The sequence below is a fragment of the Bombus fervidus genome, chromosome 11 (assembly GCF_041682495.2).
Source record: "Bombus fervidus isolate BK054 chromosome 11, iyBomFerv1, whole genome shotgun sequence".
In the NCBI taxonomy this organism is placed as follows: Eukaryota; Metazoa; Arthropoda; class Insecta; order Hymenoptera; family Apidae; genus Bombus; species Bombus fervidus.
The window spans coordinates 2012013-2028646 of NC_091527.1; the positions used below are offsets into that span (position 1 = coordinate 2012013).

A 16634-nucleotide genomic window follows, 5' to 3' on the forward strand; every position below is an offset into this window, starting at 1 on the left:
TATGATATAAAGATTTAGATGCAACAAAATATTGTTAGAAAAATTGACATACCTATTAATTACGAGAATAAAAAAGAATCCTCATCAAGAAGTCGCTGATAGCAACAAAGTTCTTCGATAAGAAAAATAATCATGCTAATCGTTTAATCATATATTTAAGGATCTTATATATTATTATTGTCCATACAATGTTTGTATAGTGGCATTACTTCATTTCTACCTTTATTTTATATATATATATATAATTATATATATATATTTATATTATATTAATCATTACCTAAGGTATAACTTACAAGTACTAAAATCACTAAAATCTTTAGCACTGTCGCGATGTGTGTGATAATACATTAGAGACACGAATTTGTATGATTAATCTAATCTTCACGCCTTTCACTTTTCTCTTTTTTGGCGAATTTTCTTGTTTCCTCGTATTTTTCTCATGTAACTTACGCTTAAATCCTTCGTCGGTGTATTCGTAGCAACAATCGTAAATCGTAGCTGACTCGTTAAGTATTTTCTTCACTCTCTTTAGTTTATATGAGAATATTAAAACAAAATTTTTTGAAAAGACTTCTGTTGATTCTACGCGAGGTACGTTCCATTGCATGTTTTTGTTTAACTTTATTCTATAGAAATTAAATGAAATGCGTTTCTCAAAACCGTAAAACATGTAGAAGAAGAAGTGAAATGAATTTCAAAATTACTCGTATAGAAAGATCCTATTTCCACTTATATTTTCCAAAACTATTAAATTCACAAAGTTCGAGTTCTAAATAACTGACTAAAATTATTAATTACACGAATCAATAGTTCTATTATATTATCTTAAATTCTTGATTATTTGCGTATATAATTATAATATGTCGTTATAACTATCATAGCCATTCTAAACATCACTATATGTTAATTATCATTATCACACTACCTTTGTGTTAAAAAAAGAAAACGCATTGATATTTGGAAAATTGATTGAAAATCGACGAATCAACCAGTCACGATCGTTTCTACGAATTTTACAAAGTTTCCACAAGGAATTGTCCAGCGGTCTGTAAGATAGGTCGTTTAAACGAGTACAGTACGTAATACAAGGATGATTATATACATGTCCAGTGTATAACGTGTAAGTGAATATGTTGCCATTGTATAGACTTTAAAATCACACGGTAGAAATATAAATTATTTACTATAGAATAGAGAAAATCTACCGAAACAACTTGCTTGACGTTATGTACCTTTTGTTCTTTCCTTACGTTATCATTTCTTGTAATAAACACGATACATTCTTTTCTGCGTTACATTTTCTTTACCTTCTTTTTTTTTTTTTTTTGTATTTTTCGCTTATTACCGATATGCAATCAGTAGGATATATCTATGTAAACTAGGAGAATTTATGCTATTTATACATTTACTAAATAATGTCGTGTTGCTACGTTACTACAATCGTGTCATGCCTAGTTTGGTCATATCTAAAGGAGTACGGAGGAGAAGAGTACTCAATATCTTTCCATTATTCCTTGTTTCTTTCCTTTCTTGCTACGATTCCTCCGGGTAAATGAAGAAAACAATAATAAAGGTTTAAAGCAATACTGTGATTGTCACAATTTCCAAATTTTATCTAGATTCTACTATACAGAAAGACCACACATGGCAAAAATATGACAAGTTCACTTTTGTTGATTTTCTCATTATTTTGTTACACGTATTTTAATATAAAATTTTAATATGTTTGTTATACATTTGTTACGTCTATTTTAATATGAAATAGTTCAAAAAGGGCATTTTGTGATAAATGATAAATCTATAATATTTTATACGAAACGAACAATTATGTTGCTCTAACTTCATTAATATAATATCGAATATACAATAACATCGAATTTTAAAATTGCTCTTCTATAAAAGACTTGCTAGAAAAAATGTGACTTGAGTCATATTTCCACTTGTGGTCTTCATACGTTTGACACGTAATTAGGAAATAATATAAGAATAAATATATATATACACATATATATTTTATTCGATAAGGAAACGTAAAATATCGGAGGAATAGCTTTTTCACACTTTGGTACGATCGTCTAATATCTTTTTCTTTTTAGTGACTATCAGTAAATTTCTGCGATTGAAAATCTTCAGACAATTCGTTCTGCTTCGCGTATACTACTATTTTCGTATTTACACTAACGGTAATCTGTATGTAAAGTTCTATTTAGCACTCCTTCCTCGACACTTTCGAAGGGCTTCTAATAAGGCACTGTCATTTACTGTGACTGAAACGATCAGACGAAAGAAGAATGTCCTTTTTTTTGCTACAGTTCCGTGGATTCTTTTCATTATCGAGTAAAACTTACGCTTACAGTATATCTATAATATTTATATATAATTATAAATGCTTTTGGTACCTTCCTTCAGAATTTTGATACGCTACAAGCTACTGATATTTTTGCGACACTTCAAGATTAAAAGCATAAATTATCTCTTATCGATGTTGGAACGAAATACGCATACAATTTTCCAATGATATGTAACCTTCTTCCACTCTATATTGAAATTAACCCTTTGTTGATTGAACCTTCCTGAACTTCTTTTTTGTCAATTAGTAATAGAAATACATTTTTTCCGATATTTTTGTGAAAAAGAGATAATATATTAAAATTGGGGTCAGCTTTACTAAGAAGAAATATGTCGTTTCTAACTTGTTGGAATATAATATCGTGTAAGAAAAGGAAATAATTTCATATAAGAGTTTCACGCTACTTTTTGATAAATTCGGAATTGACACAACTTATGCTCTTATTCTCAAACATCGAGGCTTCATAGATGATACGCTATACGTAGTAACAGTGTGTAGTTAACATTACGATTACAATGTTCAGGAACAAATATATAAATGCAACACGTTAATATGGTGAAAGAAGATGCGTATCGTGATTGAATTACTGATAAATGCTTGTAAATTGTTATTAACCTCTAACGACTAAATTGTTCGATCCTCTTTTTAACGAGCTTTGCAAATAAAATTGTAACCATCGAAACCTTTCTAATTTTATCGATATGTTTATTAATCTATTATACAATTTTCAAAACGAAACATTTTTCATTTCCTTTTTTTCCAATTCCTCCCATTCTTACTCATTTTACGAGCCAGCATATTGTCGTCACGATGTTGCACTTTCGCCATTCTTAATCGTCGCTATGATAACCGTAAAATGTTGTTCATTGACAAAGGATTGTTTTGTGTTATGGCAATATATCGGAATATCGATAAGGGATATAAGTAGTAACAGCATCATAGAGTATATAAATGGTGTACTGCGTAATAAACTATTTATATTTTACAACGTAACGTGCGTATATTTGTATGCTTCATACAAATAGGTACAAGTTCCCCCTCCCCCAAATTCCCTATTTCTTCTTTTCTTTTCATTTTATACGATCGCTTAATGCGATCTATCCGCTGAAAAAAAGAAAAAAAGATATAGCGATCTTAACTCGTTCTTTCGCGACATTTTTTTTGTTCCCCTGACGTGTCTATTTTACGAAGCTCTTTCACTTGCAGAATCAGATTGATCGATACATCGCGTTGTATGGATTCATCGTGACGACTTGGAACCTTGCAAATATCTTTTACTCTATCCTCAAGAACTTAAATTTTTGTTAAAATTTAACAGAATACATTATTATCTCAAACGTATGATTTTTGTTTTAAATCTACAATTAAGATAAGTAATGGAGTTTTTTAGAATTTTGAATCTTTTTATTTCTTAACTTAGAATACATTAAATGATAAAAAAAAGAGAGAATTTTAGAATATTTGATGAATTGTCGAATTGTTTACGTTAGAGAAAAATAATTTTGCAAGGATTGGATATTCAAAAAAAGATCGTTTAGAACCTAGGTTTATTCATAAATTGCTAAATTATTTTTCCTCGACTATATCTTCACTAGCTATTTCGGCTTCCAATTTCTGTATTTCATCGCATGATTCCAGATTATATTCTGAGATGGCCAACGACTGGAACGCGAACCAAACGGAAAGTAAAATGAAAAGAAGAGCAAATGTTATCGATCGATTAATCGATCGAGATGCGCTTTCTCTCGTTCCTCGGAGGACAGCGATCATTCTTATCCTGATATGGCTTCGACCGACTAGGATTCCAGCGTCAGATCGTATATACATACATAAAACGAACAACGACGAACGACGACGTTGAAACAGAATTGAAGGAAAAGAAGAAACAGCAACGATAAAATCATTTTATGTCTCGTTGTGCAACTCTCGTTCTCGCGCTCTTCCGTCTCGCTGTTGCTTAATTATATATTAAAAGTATCTATGTATAGACGTTCTAAGGCTTTGGCAGTGAATTAACATCACGTTGCGGCACGTGCTCGAGACAGAGGAGTTCTGTGTCCTCGAATCGGATCGAATGACCACGCGGCCTCGTCGTCGTCCTCCTTCGTTTCTTTAGTAACGATACATTTGAAAGTCGAGTCTTCTTTTTTTCAGACGTCTCTTTTGCATGATAATAGTGAATTTGACAAGCTACAATTTATAGATTGTAAACTTTTCTTTCGAGGTTTTACGATCCTACACCCTGGAATTTTTAATAATTTTACTATTCTGTGCCATCGAATCTTTAGTAATTTTATAATCCTATGTCGTAGAATTTTTAATAATTTTACTATTCTGTGCCATCGAATCTTTAGTAATTTTATAATCCTATGTCGTAGAATTTTTAATAATTTCACCACATCATGTCCTGGAATTCTTAATAATTTTTTTATTCCATATTCCATTCAAGTAAGATAATTAGTAGTCTCATAATTTGGGAAATTTATATTTTTTCTTTTCAAAATTCATTAGTGCTGAAAACTTGTGACTTGTCAAATTTTATTAACAATATTAATTGAACTATGCAAGAGAGACCTTATCGTAATTGCTCTGCTTTGTTCATCGGGCTCGCAGGAAGCAAATGAAACTTTCTTAGACGAGATTCTTCAGGATGTACCTTCGCCTCCTTCTCGATGTGTTCAGGTGAGGCCCTCTGGAAGGAAGCTGGCCAGCCTCGGTACAGGATCGGCAGCAGAACTTCGCATAGTATTTGTGCGTACAGTATCTTGCTTTCACGATCAGGTCACACTTCGCGAAGAACGAGTTGTCCTGGCAATTAGGGTGAATGAAGATTCCTAGGAACAGAAAAATTATTTCTTGAACTCTAATCAATTTCGTTTCTTTCGTGACATAATAGCGTCATTTATCAAAATGTTAAAATTGTTGAGAATTTTTATATTTTGAATTGGTTGAAGATAGTTGCACTTTCTTGCACAGTTGAACTTTTTTTACTTTTAAAAAATAAAAGTTTATTTCAAGAGAGTTTTTATCTGTCTAATTACATGTATATATATATATATATATATATATATTATTACTGATAAGTTGAATACTTGAAATTCAAAAATTTCTATTTCTAGAAGTTATAGTTGTTTCAAAATTTGCGTAAATAAAATAGTGATAAATAAAATATCATTTTAAAATTATACTGGTCAGTAAAAATTAATTTTGATTTTAGCTTTCAGATACTTCCTTCTGTACAGTATATAGAAAACACAAAGGTTTACCAGCAACTTGTATATCCACCATCGCAAAAGCAGACGAATAATCATTGTTCGCTTCGCAACGGTATTGACCAGAGTCTTCTCGATTTGCGTCGCTGATCACAAGTCTGTTCAAATCTGGAAATAAAATTTCACACATTTTTTGAAGAATTTTTCTGCAGAAAAAATGAATTATTCAATAATGCCAGATAAATAGAAGTACCTACCAGTAATTTGAATTCGATTGTTTTGGTGAATCAGCTCGTTATCTTTGTACCAAAACACTCGAGGAATCGGATACCCATCGACGTTACAAGCGATAGTAACGTCACTACCTTCTGGGAATTGGTTTTGTCCTATCGATATGTTGGCCGTGACAGGCACTGCGAAATAATTGATTTCACATTAAGAAATATTTGCAAATGAAATTGTCAAGAGAAAAAAAGAAAGAAAGAGAAAATACAGAAAGTAATTTGAATATATTATAGATCGTGTGCTTACCTCTTTTTATCGATGTTTATTGTTAACATAAACATTGTACATAATTTGAACGTAATCATTACTAGTAAGAACATACATGCAAGCAAATTAAGCATGCTCAATACAGCATATAATAAAACCGAAGCATTCGCAGTTGTTACAAAAGAAGAGAGAAAAACCAAATTGCACTGTGATATCGAAAGATATTCGTGTCAATTCTGTTAAAATATCATCTCAATAAAAGTCAGCATTAATTTTATCTATAGGATTCACAAATTTTTACTAATTGCAGGAATAACGAATTAAAAAATTCTGGTATTAAACAAAACCTTCCTTCCATTTCATTTTACTATTATAAATAATTCTATAATAGAAATAATAATTATTTTCATGAATTTGGAAAATATAAATATAATTGATTATATATTTAATATTTTGACAGTATCTTTCAATACAGTGTAATAGGAAAACTGGAAAAAAGTACAGTAGAGTACCCTCTCACCTCTGAACCTCGAAGCAAAGTCCAAAGTAGTATATCCAATAGGATTGACCGTAGAAATATGTGTTTGTTTGGTCGTGTACACAAATCCATAGGTATGAAAGTCAGTAGTTTGAGTTCTGTTAGGTCTATAGGGGTACAGAATATTCTCATCTTTTTTAGGAGGATCGACCAGATACTTGAGATATTGTTCGTATTCGGGATTGATGTTGTACACTGGACCGACAGCTTGTAATATCACCGACCAAGAGGCAGCTCTGCCAATCGCGTTAAACGCTTGACATGTGTAAACGCCCAACGTGGGCAGCGTGACGGTTCGGATCAAAAGCGTGTAGTCGGAATCCTGTTCGTAAATTTCCGAAGATAGTGGTAACATGCGATCGCCTTGCCACCAAGTGACAAAAGGCCTAGGCCAACCCCACGCGTAGCAGTGCAGAGATATGGGCGAATTCATGGTCACCGTCACGCTAGTGTTAGGTTCTCCAATGATAGCCGCAGCCAGTTCTCTCGGTTCTGTATAGTGTGTGAGAGAAAACAGCATGCAGAAGAGAAGAACGTCGAATACCATCACCAATTATTGCAAAGAAAGGTAGTTTAAAGGTAAAGCTAACTCTGCCGCGGTTTATGGATATATTTGTGTCTCCATTTTCTTCTCGTTTTAATTAATTGCAATTTTTCTAAGTGAATAGTTAAAACGTGTTATTACTAGTAAACACATGGCAGAACATTTCTACATGAAATTGGTTAGATTAGCTACTAAAAGATTAAGTAAAGAGATCAACCATTAAGTCTACGATGCACGATACATTCATCATTGCAAGACGTCAAGACAGTCTTTATAATACTTAACGTATAGTACGTACCTGTGACCACCAATTGGTATTCCACTCTTACCGGTGGTCCTAAACCATTGTCAGCTGTGCAGACATATGTTCCACCGTCGTATCGGTCTAAGTTAATGATCTGAAGAGAACCATCGAGCAATATGCGACGTCTGCTCTCTGAAGCTGCAATCTGGAGACATTAATCATTGTTACTATTAAAATTCCATATAATATTTAAATTTTGCAATACTCTAATCCTTATTTAACGTCATTTATTTCTAGTCTTTTATTCTTACAAAGGCAGGATCCGATAAAATTTAAAACAACATAAATCCTTTTTTATAATACTTTAATAATATCCCTAACTTTAAGTTTTATCTAATTTTACCAATTTGCAATCGTCTTTCCGATTTCACTATAAATTCAGGATCCGATAAAATTGGAAATTATAGACATTAAGACAGAACGCGTGTTTTCCTAGAACTAAGATTATATCTTATAATTTATAAAAATCTTACCAGCATTGTGCCCTTCCTCCACGTTATGGTTGGTTTTGGATGGCCGAAAGCAACACACTTCAATGTCACATAGCCACCCTCCTGAGCGCTAACGTTTGGTTCTTCCGGTGGCTTGATCGAAGCTGGTTCCGAACCAACCGGCCGTGCAGTGATTACCGGTCGTGGAGTAGTCGATAGAACTTCATCGACAGCCGGTTCAAGACAGGAAGCGCCGCAGCCATTGTTACAACATTTCATTTCTCCGGCGCAATCAGCGTCTGTGAGACATTCCTGTTCGCATCTTGTGCTGTTAGATACGCTCGGACAGCGGCCTGGTTTCGTAACTAAATTAAAAACGAATTATTATATTATATACAAGTTATGCAAGTAACAGTAATTGGGGAACTATTAGTTGATGTCATTCATATAACAATTTTTCGTCATGTATTTAATATGTTTATCGTGAATGTGAGCGGCAAATGGCAAAGTTAGATCATGCCAGGAAAAATTCATTTAGTTTACGAGATAAAAAGAGGAGCACCAATTCTAGATGTTAATGTCGGTTTGTTTTTTATTAAAAGGAGAGAAATGTTTAATTACTTTACTACGTAACTTGTTGTCAGTCGAAATCAATCAGACTTTCGTTAAAAGAGGGAAAAATTAACGAAGTTAGGATGGATATGGGTATTTGGATTCTTGTAAGTGGATTTGGTTATGACTGGATCTGAAATCGATAAATGAAAAGAAGATTAAAAAAGAAGAGGAGGAATTTTTAATTTTATCGATTTATCGCATGTTCTCCTTTTTTATCTTCAATACAGACAATATAGAAAATATAAAGAACTTAATGTTTCCAGTTACCTGATCTACAAACTCCTCTGTATTCGGTGCCATCCTCGGTACCAACCAGAGTAATGGCACATTTGGTGTCATCGGGACAAACCTGTGTCCTGCAAGGATCCACGCAACGACATCGTCCGCAATCCTGAGAATCTACGAACTCCTCTTTGCCGTAAGGACAACGAATCATATTGCATTCCTCGCGAGCTTCCGCACAAGGATCCTTTTTATTCTCTTCGGAGTCGATCTCGTTAGTAGCTATGAAAATACCCATTACAGTCACAACAAAGAAAAATACAAACATTTTTACAATAGAAAGAAAAAAATATAAAAATGTATATAAAAAGTAATAATAAAAGAATGATATAAAACATATTGCGGCGAAAGCAATATTACACAGATTTTGAAGCTTACAACTAAGAGCAATAATAGCTGATAGGATGAACGATTGAGAAATAAAAACTGTGGAAAAATAAGAAGCAGAGTTTTTCAGACAAATGAACATCGCTGGTCACATATATGATATGTATATATTTGCCGCTTTTTTTATTTTAATGTCGCTTTATGACTCGGAAGGAGTATTTTAAAGTAAAATGATTAAAATTAAACAGTTAAACTAAAATCCATTGCTTTGTAAAAGAGAAATAGAAAATGTGATTTATGGTGCCCTTCTCCTCCAGATAGAAAAAGGATATTAGGAAAAGGTATGCACGAGGATTTGAAACAACATTGATATAAAACATTAAGGCTACAATGTACAGTGATATACAATGAAAATGTGTTCACCATGTTCGAAGCTCAAAATATTAAACGTATAACAAAAATATCGTTTAGATCGTTGGAGAACACCGTTCCTTGACTTACTCGACTTACTGGTAAGACAAGTGTTAATGCAAGACTCGAAGGTCTTGAATCTGTTACGATTTCCACCGCATCCAGTGTAAATGAACCCTCGACATGTTTGTTGTTCGTCGTCAAAATAGAATCGCTTGGTAGAATCATGTCGACCCGAAGCACAAGATCCTGTGTCGACCGGTTCTTTGCAAATCGCTGGATCATCATTGTTCAAAATTATTGTTGTCGCGAGTTAATTCTGTTCTCTCGAAAAGAAGTTCCCGATTTCTTTTTAAAGATTTATTGAAAGAAAATTATGAGAAATTCTTTTCGAGTAATATTCTTTCGAATTTCTTTCGCGCTTCGTTTAAAGATTTCGGAGATCGTCTACGTTGTTAATAAGTTTGGGTGGAATTTTGCGTATCAAACGAGTGGAAGTACTTACACAAGCTTGAGAGGCTGGTACCGTTTCCAGGTGGCACGGGTTCTTCGTGATGAATGCAAATCGATTCACACTCTGTCATCGTGCTGAATCTATTCGCGTTACCTTCACATCCGCCGTACAGAAACTCGCGACAAACGCGACTGACATAATCGTAGTAGTATTTGGCGAAAGAGCCTCTACAAACGCCAGAATCCACTGGTAGGTTACACATATCTGTAAAAAGAATTTTTTAATAAAGATTTAATAAAGTTTCACAACAGAGGAATCTTTCAAATTATTACTCAATTTCTTTGGAATATATACGATAATCTACTGATTAGACAATACAAAAATGAGACAATAATTCATGAATATATTTTAAATAGAATCAATATTTATTAATCTATTTTATACAATCATTATATATCTGTATAATATCACTGAATTTTATCTTACTAAATATCCTAAGAATAGTAAAAAGAATTATAAAACGATAATAAAATCGCTTAAAATGTCTAAAATTTCTAAAAATATAATTTTACCCCGAATCCTGTTTAAAATTTGGCTATATTGCTGTTAAATTAAGTTTCATTACGAAAGATTCAAATGTAACTATATATATAAATCAGTTAAAGTTTTGTCATCATCTTGATGTCTAGAATCGATTCTATGCACATATCTGTAGATATTTTTCCGATAAATTTTGTAATATCCTGTATATGGAGTCCCACAAACCATGCTGCATAAATAGTAATAAAAGTAATAAAATCACTACACATACCTTGACCATGGAATTTTCCGCAAAGACGTTCGCACTGTTCTTCCGTCTGGAACCTATTCGCGTTTCCTTCACAGCCGCCATAGATAAACGCCTGACACAACTGATTGTGTGAATCATAGTAATAAGCGGTGATATCGCCATTGCAAGAGCCAGGATCGACAGTCTTGTAACAAATCGGGTTCTTCGAGGCAGTTTCAACTGATACAATAGGTGGGACAGTAACATTTGCAGGTTTCTCTGTTTGAACACGTTTCTGACACTTCCTTTCGCAAGATTCTTTATCCTGGAAACGATTCTTATTACCCTGGCAACCGCTATATTCGAATTCGTAGCAAGAATCTGATTGATGGTCGTAGTAGTGTTGTCTAACGACACCATTGCAGGGACCAACGACTTTGGGTAGAGTGCATGGATCTGAAGAAAGAAGTAAAAAGAAAAGTATGAGAAAGATAAATAGTGCAACCATTAGAGCAATTAGTAGTAAGTATTATATCTGAAGTAATTATTTCTCCATTTTTTTCAAATTATAATTAGACGACTTGCAATTGGTAAAGTTTATTTTCAGAATTTCGTGTCTTTTGTTATCAAACTTGTTATTATAATACAAGAGAATTTATTATAGTGATTATGGTAAATTTATTATTTATGGTAAATTTATTTACAGTGATTGAAACGGCAAAACGATGATTACTCAATTAAAGCTTAATGTAGTAACGTAACTAAAACAACTAAATTGATAATTCACAACTAACAACTCACAACTCACAACTCACAACTCACAACTCGACAACTAATGGCTAACGAATCTCTTGCAACTAACTCGCAACTCGCTCTCAACTAACTCTCAACTAACGAACAAAGACTAACTGACTTTCTCCACTAAGCATCCTTTATCATCACAGTTTTCGTATTCCCACAACACGCACGTGTTCCGCAGCCGTCCATGACCGACGATGGTCACGTACGCCTTTTCCAAGTAACTATTTTTTTCAAGGATCGTAAACATATTGCCCATTGGAATTTTCCCTCCCTTCTAGCCTGTTAGCACTTCCACTTTCTATCTGCACTGTATTTCATCGGGTCTTTCTTAAATAATCTTTCCACGATGCTACATTATTAATTCTAATTTCATTTTCAATTTCAACGTTTCACTAATTAATCATATTGGTTAAATTGCGCAAGAGAAAGCGCAGTCACATATGTGTAATGTGTAATGATACGTACCTTGAACATCTCCACATCGATATTCGCACTCTTCGTGACTGTCGAAATTATTTCCATTGCTCTGGCAGCCGCTATACACAAATTGCTTGCAGACACCATCGCCGCTGTCGTAGAACCATTTGACGTGTTCTTCGGAGCATTGACCGGTATACTTCGAAAGGAAGCAGAAATCTGGAAAATTTTACGTATTAAACTTTAAATTCGCATTTTTATGTTTAATTCATTTAATCCCAATGTTCCATTTTACTTGCAAATATTGGATTTGTATTAGACAAAATATCCGATCTTTTAGCTACAAAAAATATTACCTGGTCTAAATCCGTCCTCTTCCGATGATGTGATAGTGCTAGTAGTGGTTTGGCACCTGTTAAAGCAATCTTGTTCGGTAACAAAATTATTCTCGTTCCCGCCACAACCACCATAGTAGAATTGTCTACATTGTTGTTCGTACGAATCGTAGTACCATCGTTGAGTATAATTGTGGCATTCTCCCAAAAGCGCGGGCAAGAGACAGGTGTCTTGCTCTGTGTTTGGACAAAGATAGCATAAGAAATCTGCCTCGTTTCAGCATATGATACCGAGAAGTAAAAAGTTCAATAAAATCCTTGGAAAATCACTAAAATATTATCCTGAATCTCGAATAATCGTCAGGAACAATTTCTTTAAAAATTCTATAATATATCTCTTTCATTTTTCTTTCATTCGTTTTAAAGGTTTATTGAACTTTTTTCCTCACATTTTGTAACAAATAAAGCAACATACAACGTATATAACTTAATTTATTGCAAATATATTTATGCGATGGACGTATATTAAGAATATATTTGTTTTTGCAAAAAACGCACATTAGAGTATAATCCGTAGAACAATTTACGTGCATGCGGTACGATTGACATCGAGAATAATTACACAAGAAAGGAGCAATAACGGTAATACAACGAAACTGACAAGAAAAGCGTTACTTAAGTTGTAAGCGTTACATTATTTTCTGTTAATTTATACTAAAAGAAATATGTTGAAAGATACTTTATAATCTAAAAGAACCTAAAGTTTAGACAAAACAGAGAACAGATAGTTATATGTTTAAGAAATATGATGAAAATAAGATGAATGTGATTAGATGAAGTCTTACCAATTTTAGTCGGGCAATCAGACTCGCATGCGTCCCTAGATTCGAAATTATTTTTATTCCCACCGCAACCAGTATAATAGAATGGCATGCACCGATTCTCCGACTGATCAAAGTACCATCGAGATTGCTTCTCGTCACAGTTACCTTCGGCTCGTGGCAGCAAGCAACTATCTGTTAATCGCATTAATTATTGTATCATGCAATATTAGATTTTAGTATATTGTCGTTAACGATCTGCGGTCTTTTTTATAAATTAATGCACGATACAGAGTGCTAAAAAATATTAAAACAATGAAAAAATGTATGTACACTTCAAATAATAAGTAGTTCAAACTAGTAAATCAAAACTGAAGCTCGAAATTAGTTAATTATAATCACGTTTTAATGATTAAAATTTTAATCAAGTAAAATTCATTTTTTATGAAACATTTAAACGCTTAAAGTGTACAAAATACACATAATATGCAGCAATATCCAAAATAAAATACGCATTATACTACTAAAAAAGTGACATAAATCTTTAAATTCTTTAATATAATATATTTAGTATCGCGTATAATTATTTCTATCATGATATATGTTTAATCGTATGTTTCAATATTTTGACTAATTAAATAAAGGTCATAATTATATAATTTATTGTAAGTCGCAAATTGTTGTGTTATTGCAACTATCTTGCAACCTTTGAAATTAATATTTTCATAATTCCTGAAAATATAAGCATTATTTCGTGCAGCTGCCAGTTCCATTTCTAAATTCCACCATAAAAAGATTCCATTTAAAATTATCAGTTAAATGTTTCTGTTAAATTCTCTTATCACAATCGATCAATTAAGAAATAATACAAATAAAATCAGTGCGTTCATGAAAGAATAAGAACAGCTCGATCATTTGAATTTTAACGTCATACGAATTAACCAAGTTAAATGACTTTCCTTCTTTCTTGTGATACCATCAATAAAAAATCACCGACGCGATCACTCATAAAATATTAATGAAAGGAAATCGCGCTACTCCATTGAGAGAGCTCGTTCGAAGCCAGACAAAAGCTATCGAACGATCGATCTCGAGACGAGAACCGCTTTGCGGAGGACATAATACGACAAAATCAAGTTCCATTAATTGGATTGACTCGTAGAACGCTACGACAGCTTGATATCGCGTGCAACTTAAATGAAAAGGGTGCTTTTAAGTGCATACTGTGCTTTGATAAAAGGCAATGCTTGATATAATCGATTACGATCAATAGGAAGGCAGAAGAAATAGAAATTTGTAAAACCAAGATATTCAGATTACAATCAACACTTTTCTCGTTAACCCCTTGACATCGGTCACTTTGAGGAAAATACTTTACATGGAATGAAACCTGGCGAAAGATAATAATTTTCACGACTCTTTCTCGGAAGCTATCATGGATGAAATTTCATCCCATGCGAATTTTAGCGTTAATTAAAACCCTGTTATATCTCTTAGGCATGTTTGATACAATTAAATTTTTCTAACGTTAAAATGAAAATGTTCTTATTGATACACGTGATTCCGTGATTTAATTTCGTGTTAAATATCTTCTTGAAACAATATAAATCCTTTTCCTTGCTGAAATAAACATTCGATGATCACAGCAGAGTTAATATTAGTTGTCAAAGGGTTAAACGTGTTTTGTGCCAACGAATAGAGACAATGACAAACGAACCATCACCAACGACAACATCGAGAGTATTCTCAATTATCCAATGTTAAACCATTCCACAAATATCAATGAACAAGAAACGACTCTCTTTCTAAATATTGCTAGCGACACTGTTATACAAGAAGCAGATAAGCTTGTTCCTTTGATCTCCCCGTTTTCTCTTTTCTGTGCTATCTTTTTTATTTGATCACTTTCTTTTTCTTGGATTCTTTTTCTTTTTTTCTTTTTTTCTTTATGATTGTTTCTTTTTTGCTTTTTCTGATACCTTTTACGGGGCAGCGCTGCTCACAAGCAGCACGTGTAAGGAATCTATTGACATTGCCTTTACAACCGCCGTAAACAAATTGGCTACACATCTGACGCACGGCGTCATAATACCAGCGTAACACAGAGCCCGGACAAGGGCCCGGATCTTTCTCCAGGCGGCACACGTCTGTCAGTTTTACTGGAAATATGTATTTTTACGGATTACTCATAGAGCTTTGATATATTTGACGATGGTCGGTACCAATTTGGTGCTTTTATGTGACATGTGGTGCCTGAATGTTTGCTGAGATCGTGTTTGGTGTTTGGTTGAAAATGTAGATTCGGATTGTTGGCGTGATATTTTCAGACGAATACTAAGTCGCCAGAATTGTAGTAAAATAGAAAATCGTAGTTCATATCCATTTAATATATCCGAATGTATTTCGTTGTATTGTATTGTGGAATTTAAACGAACTATCTGGCGATTTAGTTTCGATTATTCTTCTCAATTTCTCCGATCGACCGCAGCTTGAAAATTGACTACTAATCAAGGAATTCTGTTCACAGTATGTAATAAAAAATAATCTCGCGTGAATTATTTTTCTGATCGTCTAAATAAATTACTATTAAATAAATTAATAATAAATCTTTCCACTCCCATTGCTAGTGTACTACATAGTGCTGTACTTCTGTTCCTTTCACATTGGTCAGAAAACAACTGTAAAAAAATCGCTTAAAAAATGAAAATCAAAAACAATCGTCAAAAAGGTTGCCACACGAAATATACGTTCTTCGATTCGTCCTACGAGCAAAAAAAAAAAAAAAATAGATAAAAATCTGAAACACTTTCAAACGAATTTGGTAGGAAAGAATATCTAATATGAAAAATGGGTTCAGGCAGTAGAACGAGCATGATACGTGCGAATGTCGAATCAAGAGAATTGTGCTGGAGAACGTACCTCGTGTCCTCCCTGGTTGCAGGCATTGTTGGTGGCAAGCGATTTCCGTCGCAAAGTTGTTATCATTTCCTTTGCATCCACCGTAGCGGAATTGCTCGCAAGCTTGCGATTCTGCGTTGAAATACCATTTGGTGAAGTTGCCTTCGCAGGGACCTGGTTCTTTCGACTGTTCGCACGGATCTTCATAAGTAACAAAATGCAAGAGAACATATTAGCAACGAAGTAGCAGTATATAAAATATAAACTTAACTTTTACCTTTGCAATTAGAGAAATTGTAAATTGAAAATATTTATTATTATATTAAAAAATGATTTGTCGTAAATGTTGTCAAACATTGATAAAAACGAGAAAAGAATTTCAATAAGAATTGGTGAAGTTACCCAAATCATCAGGTGTGACACAAAGCTCTTCACATTCTTCTTTCGTTTTAAATTTATTCGCGTTTCCGAGACAACCGCCATAGACAAATTGACCACACTGTTTCCTTCCAGAGTCGTAATACCAAGTAGGGAAGTAGCCCTCACAGGGCCCAGAGATTTTTGGCAGGTTACATGAATCTGCGAAATTTTTTGACTTCTAATATCTCGGATACAATTAAAATATGCAAT

General features: G+C 33.4%; 1 protein-coding gene across 9 annotated transcripts in view; it reads right to left on the reverse strand.

The window, feature by feature from the left end:
- Positions 1–136: 136 nt before the first annotated feature.
- Positions 137–16634, reverse strand: part of Ppn (proteoglycan-like sulfated glycoprotein papilin) — a 157493-nt gene continuing 140995 nt past the window's right edge. For 3 of the 9 annotated variants that reach the window (XM_072012659.1, XM_072012660.1, XM_072012667.1), the window contains exons 25-39: positions 16407–16583; positions 16026–16205; positions 15086–15265; positions 12307–12522; positions 11999–12169; positions 10775–11188; positions 10015–10227; positions 9600–9785; positions 8757–8993; positions 7917–8239; positions 7438–7588; positions 6578–7087; positions 5823–5978; positions 5620–5733; positions 137–5187 (exon numbers count right to left, since the gene is read on the reverse strand). In XM_072012659.1, the coding sequence (XP_071868760.1) occupies positions 4985–5187; positions 5620–5733; positions 5823–5978; positions 6578–7087; positions 7438–7588; positions 7917–8239; positions 8757–8993; positions 9600–9785; positions 10015–10227; positions 10775–11188; positions 11999–12169; positions 12307–12522; positions 15086–15265; positions 16026–16205; positions 16407–16583 (3431 nt within the window). In that variant the 3' untranslated portion in view covers positions 137–4984. Of the gene's footprint in view, positions 5188–5619; positions 5734–5822; positions 5979–6577; positions 7088–7437; positions 7589–7916; positions 8240–8756; positions 8994–9599; positions 9786–10014; positions 10228–10774; positions 11189–11998; positions 12170–12306; positions 12523–13130; positions 13302–15085; positions 15266–16025; positions 16206–16406; positions 16584–16634 lie in introns of all 9 variants that reach the window. The other 6 variants (XM_072012662.1, XM_072012661.1, XM_072012663.1 and 3 more) reach the window with 6 other exon arrangements.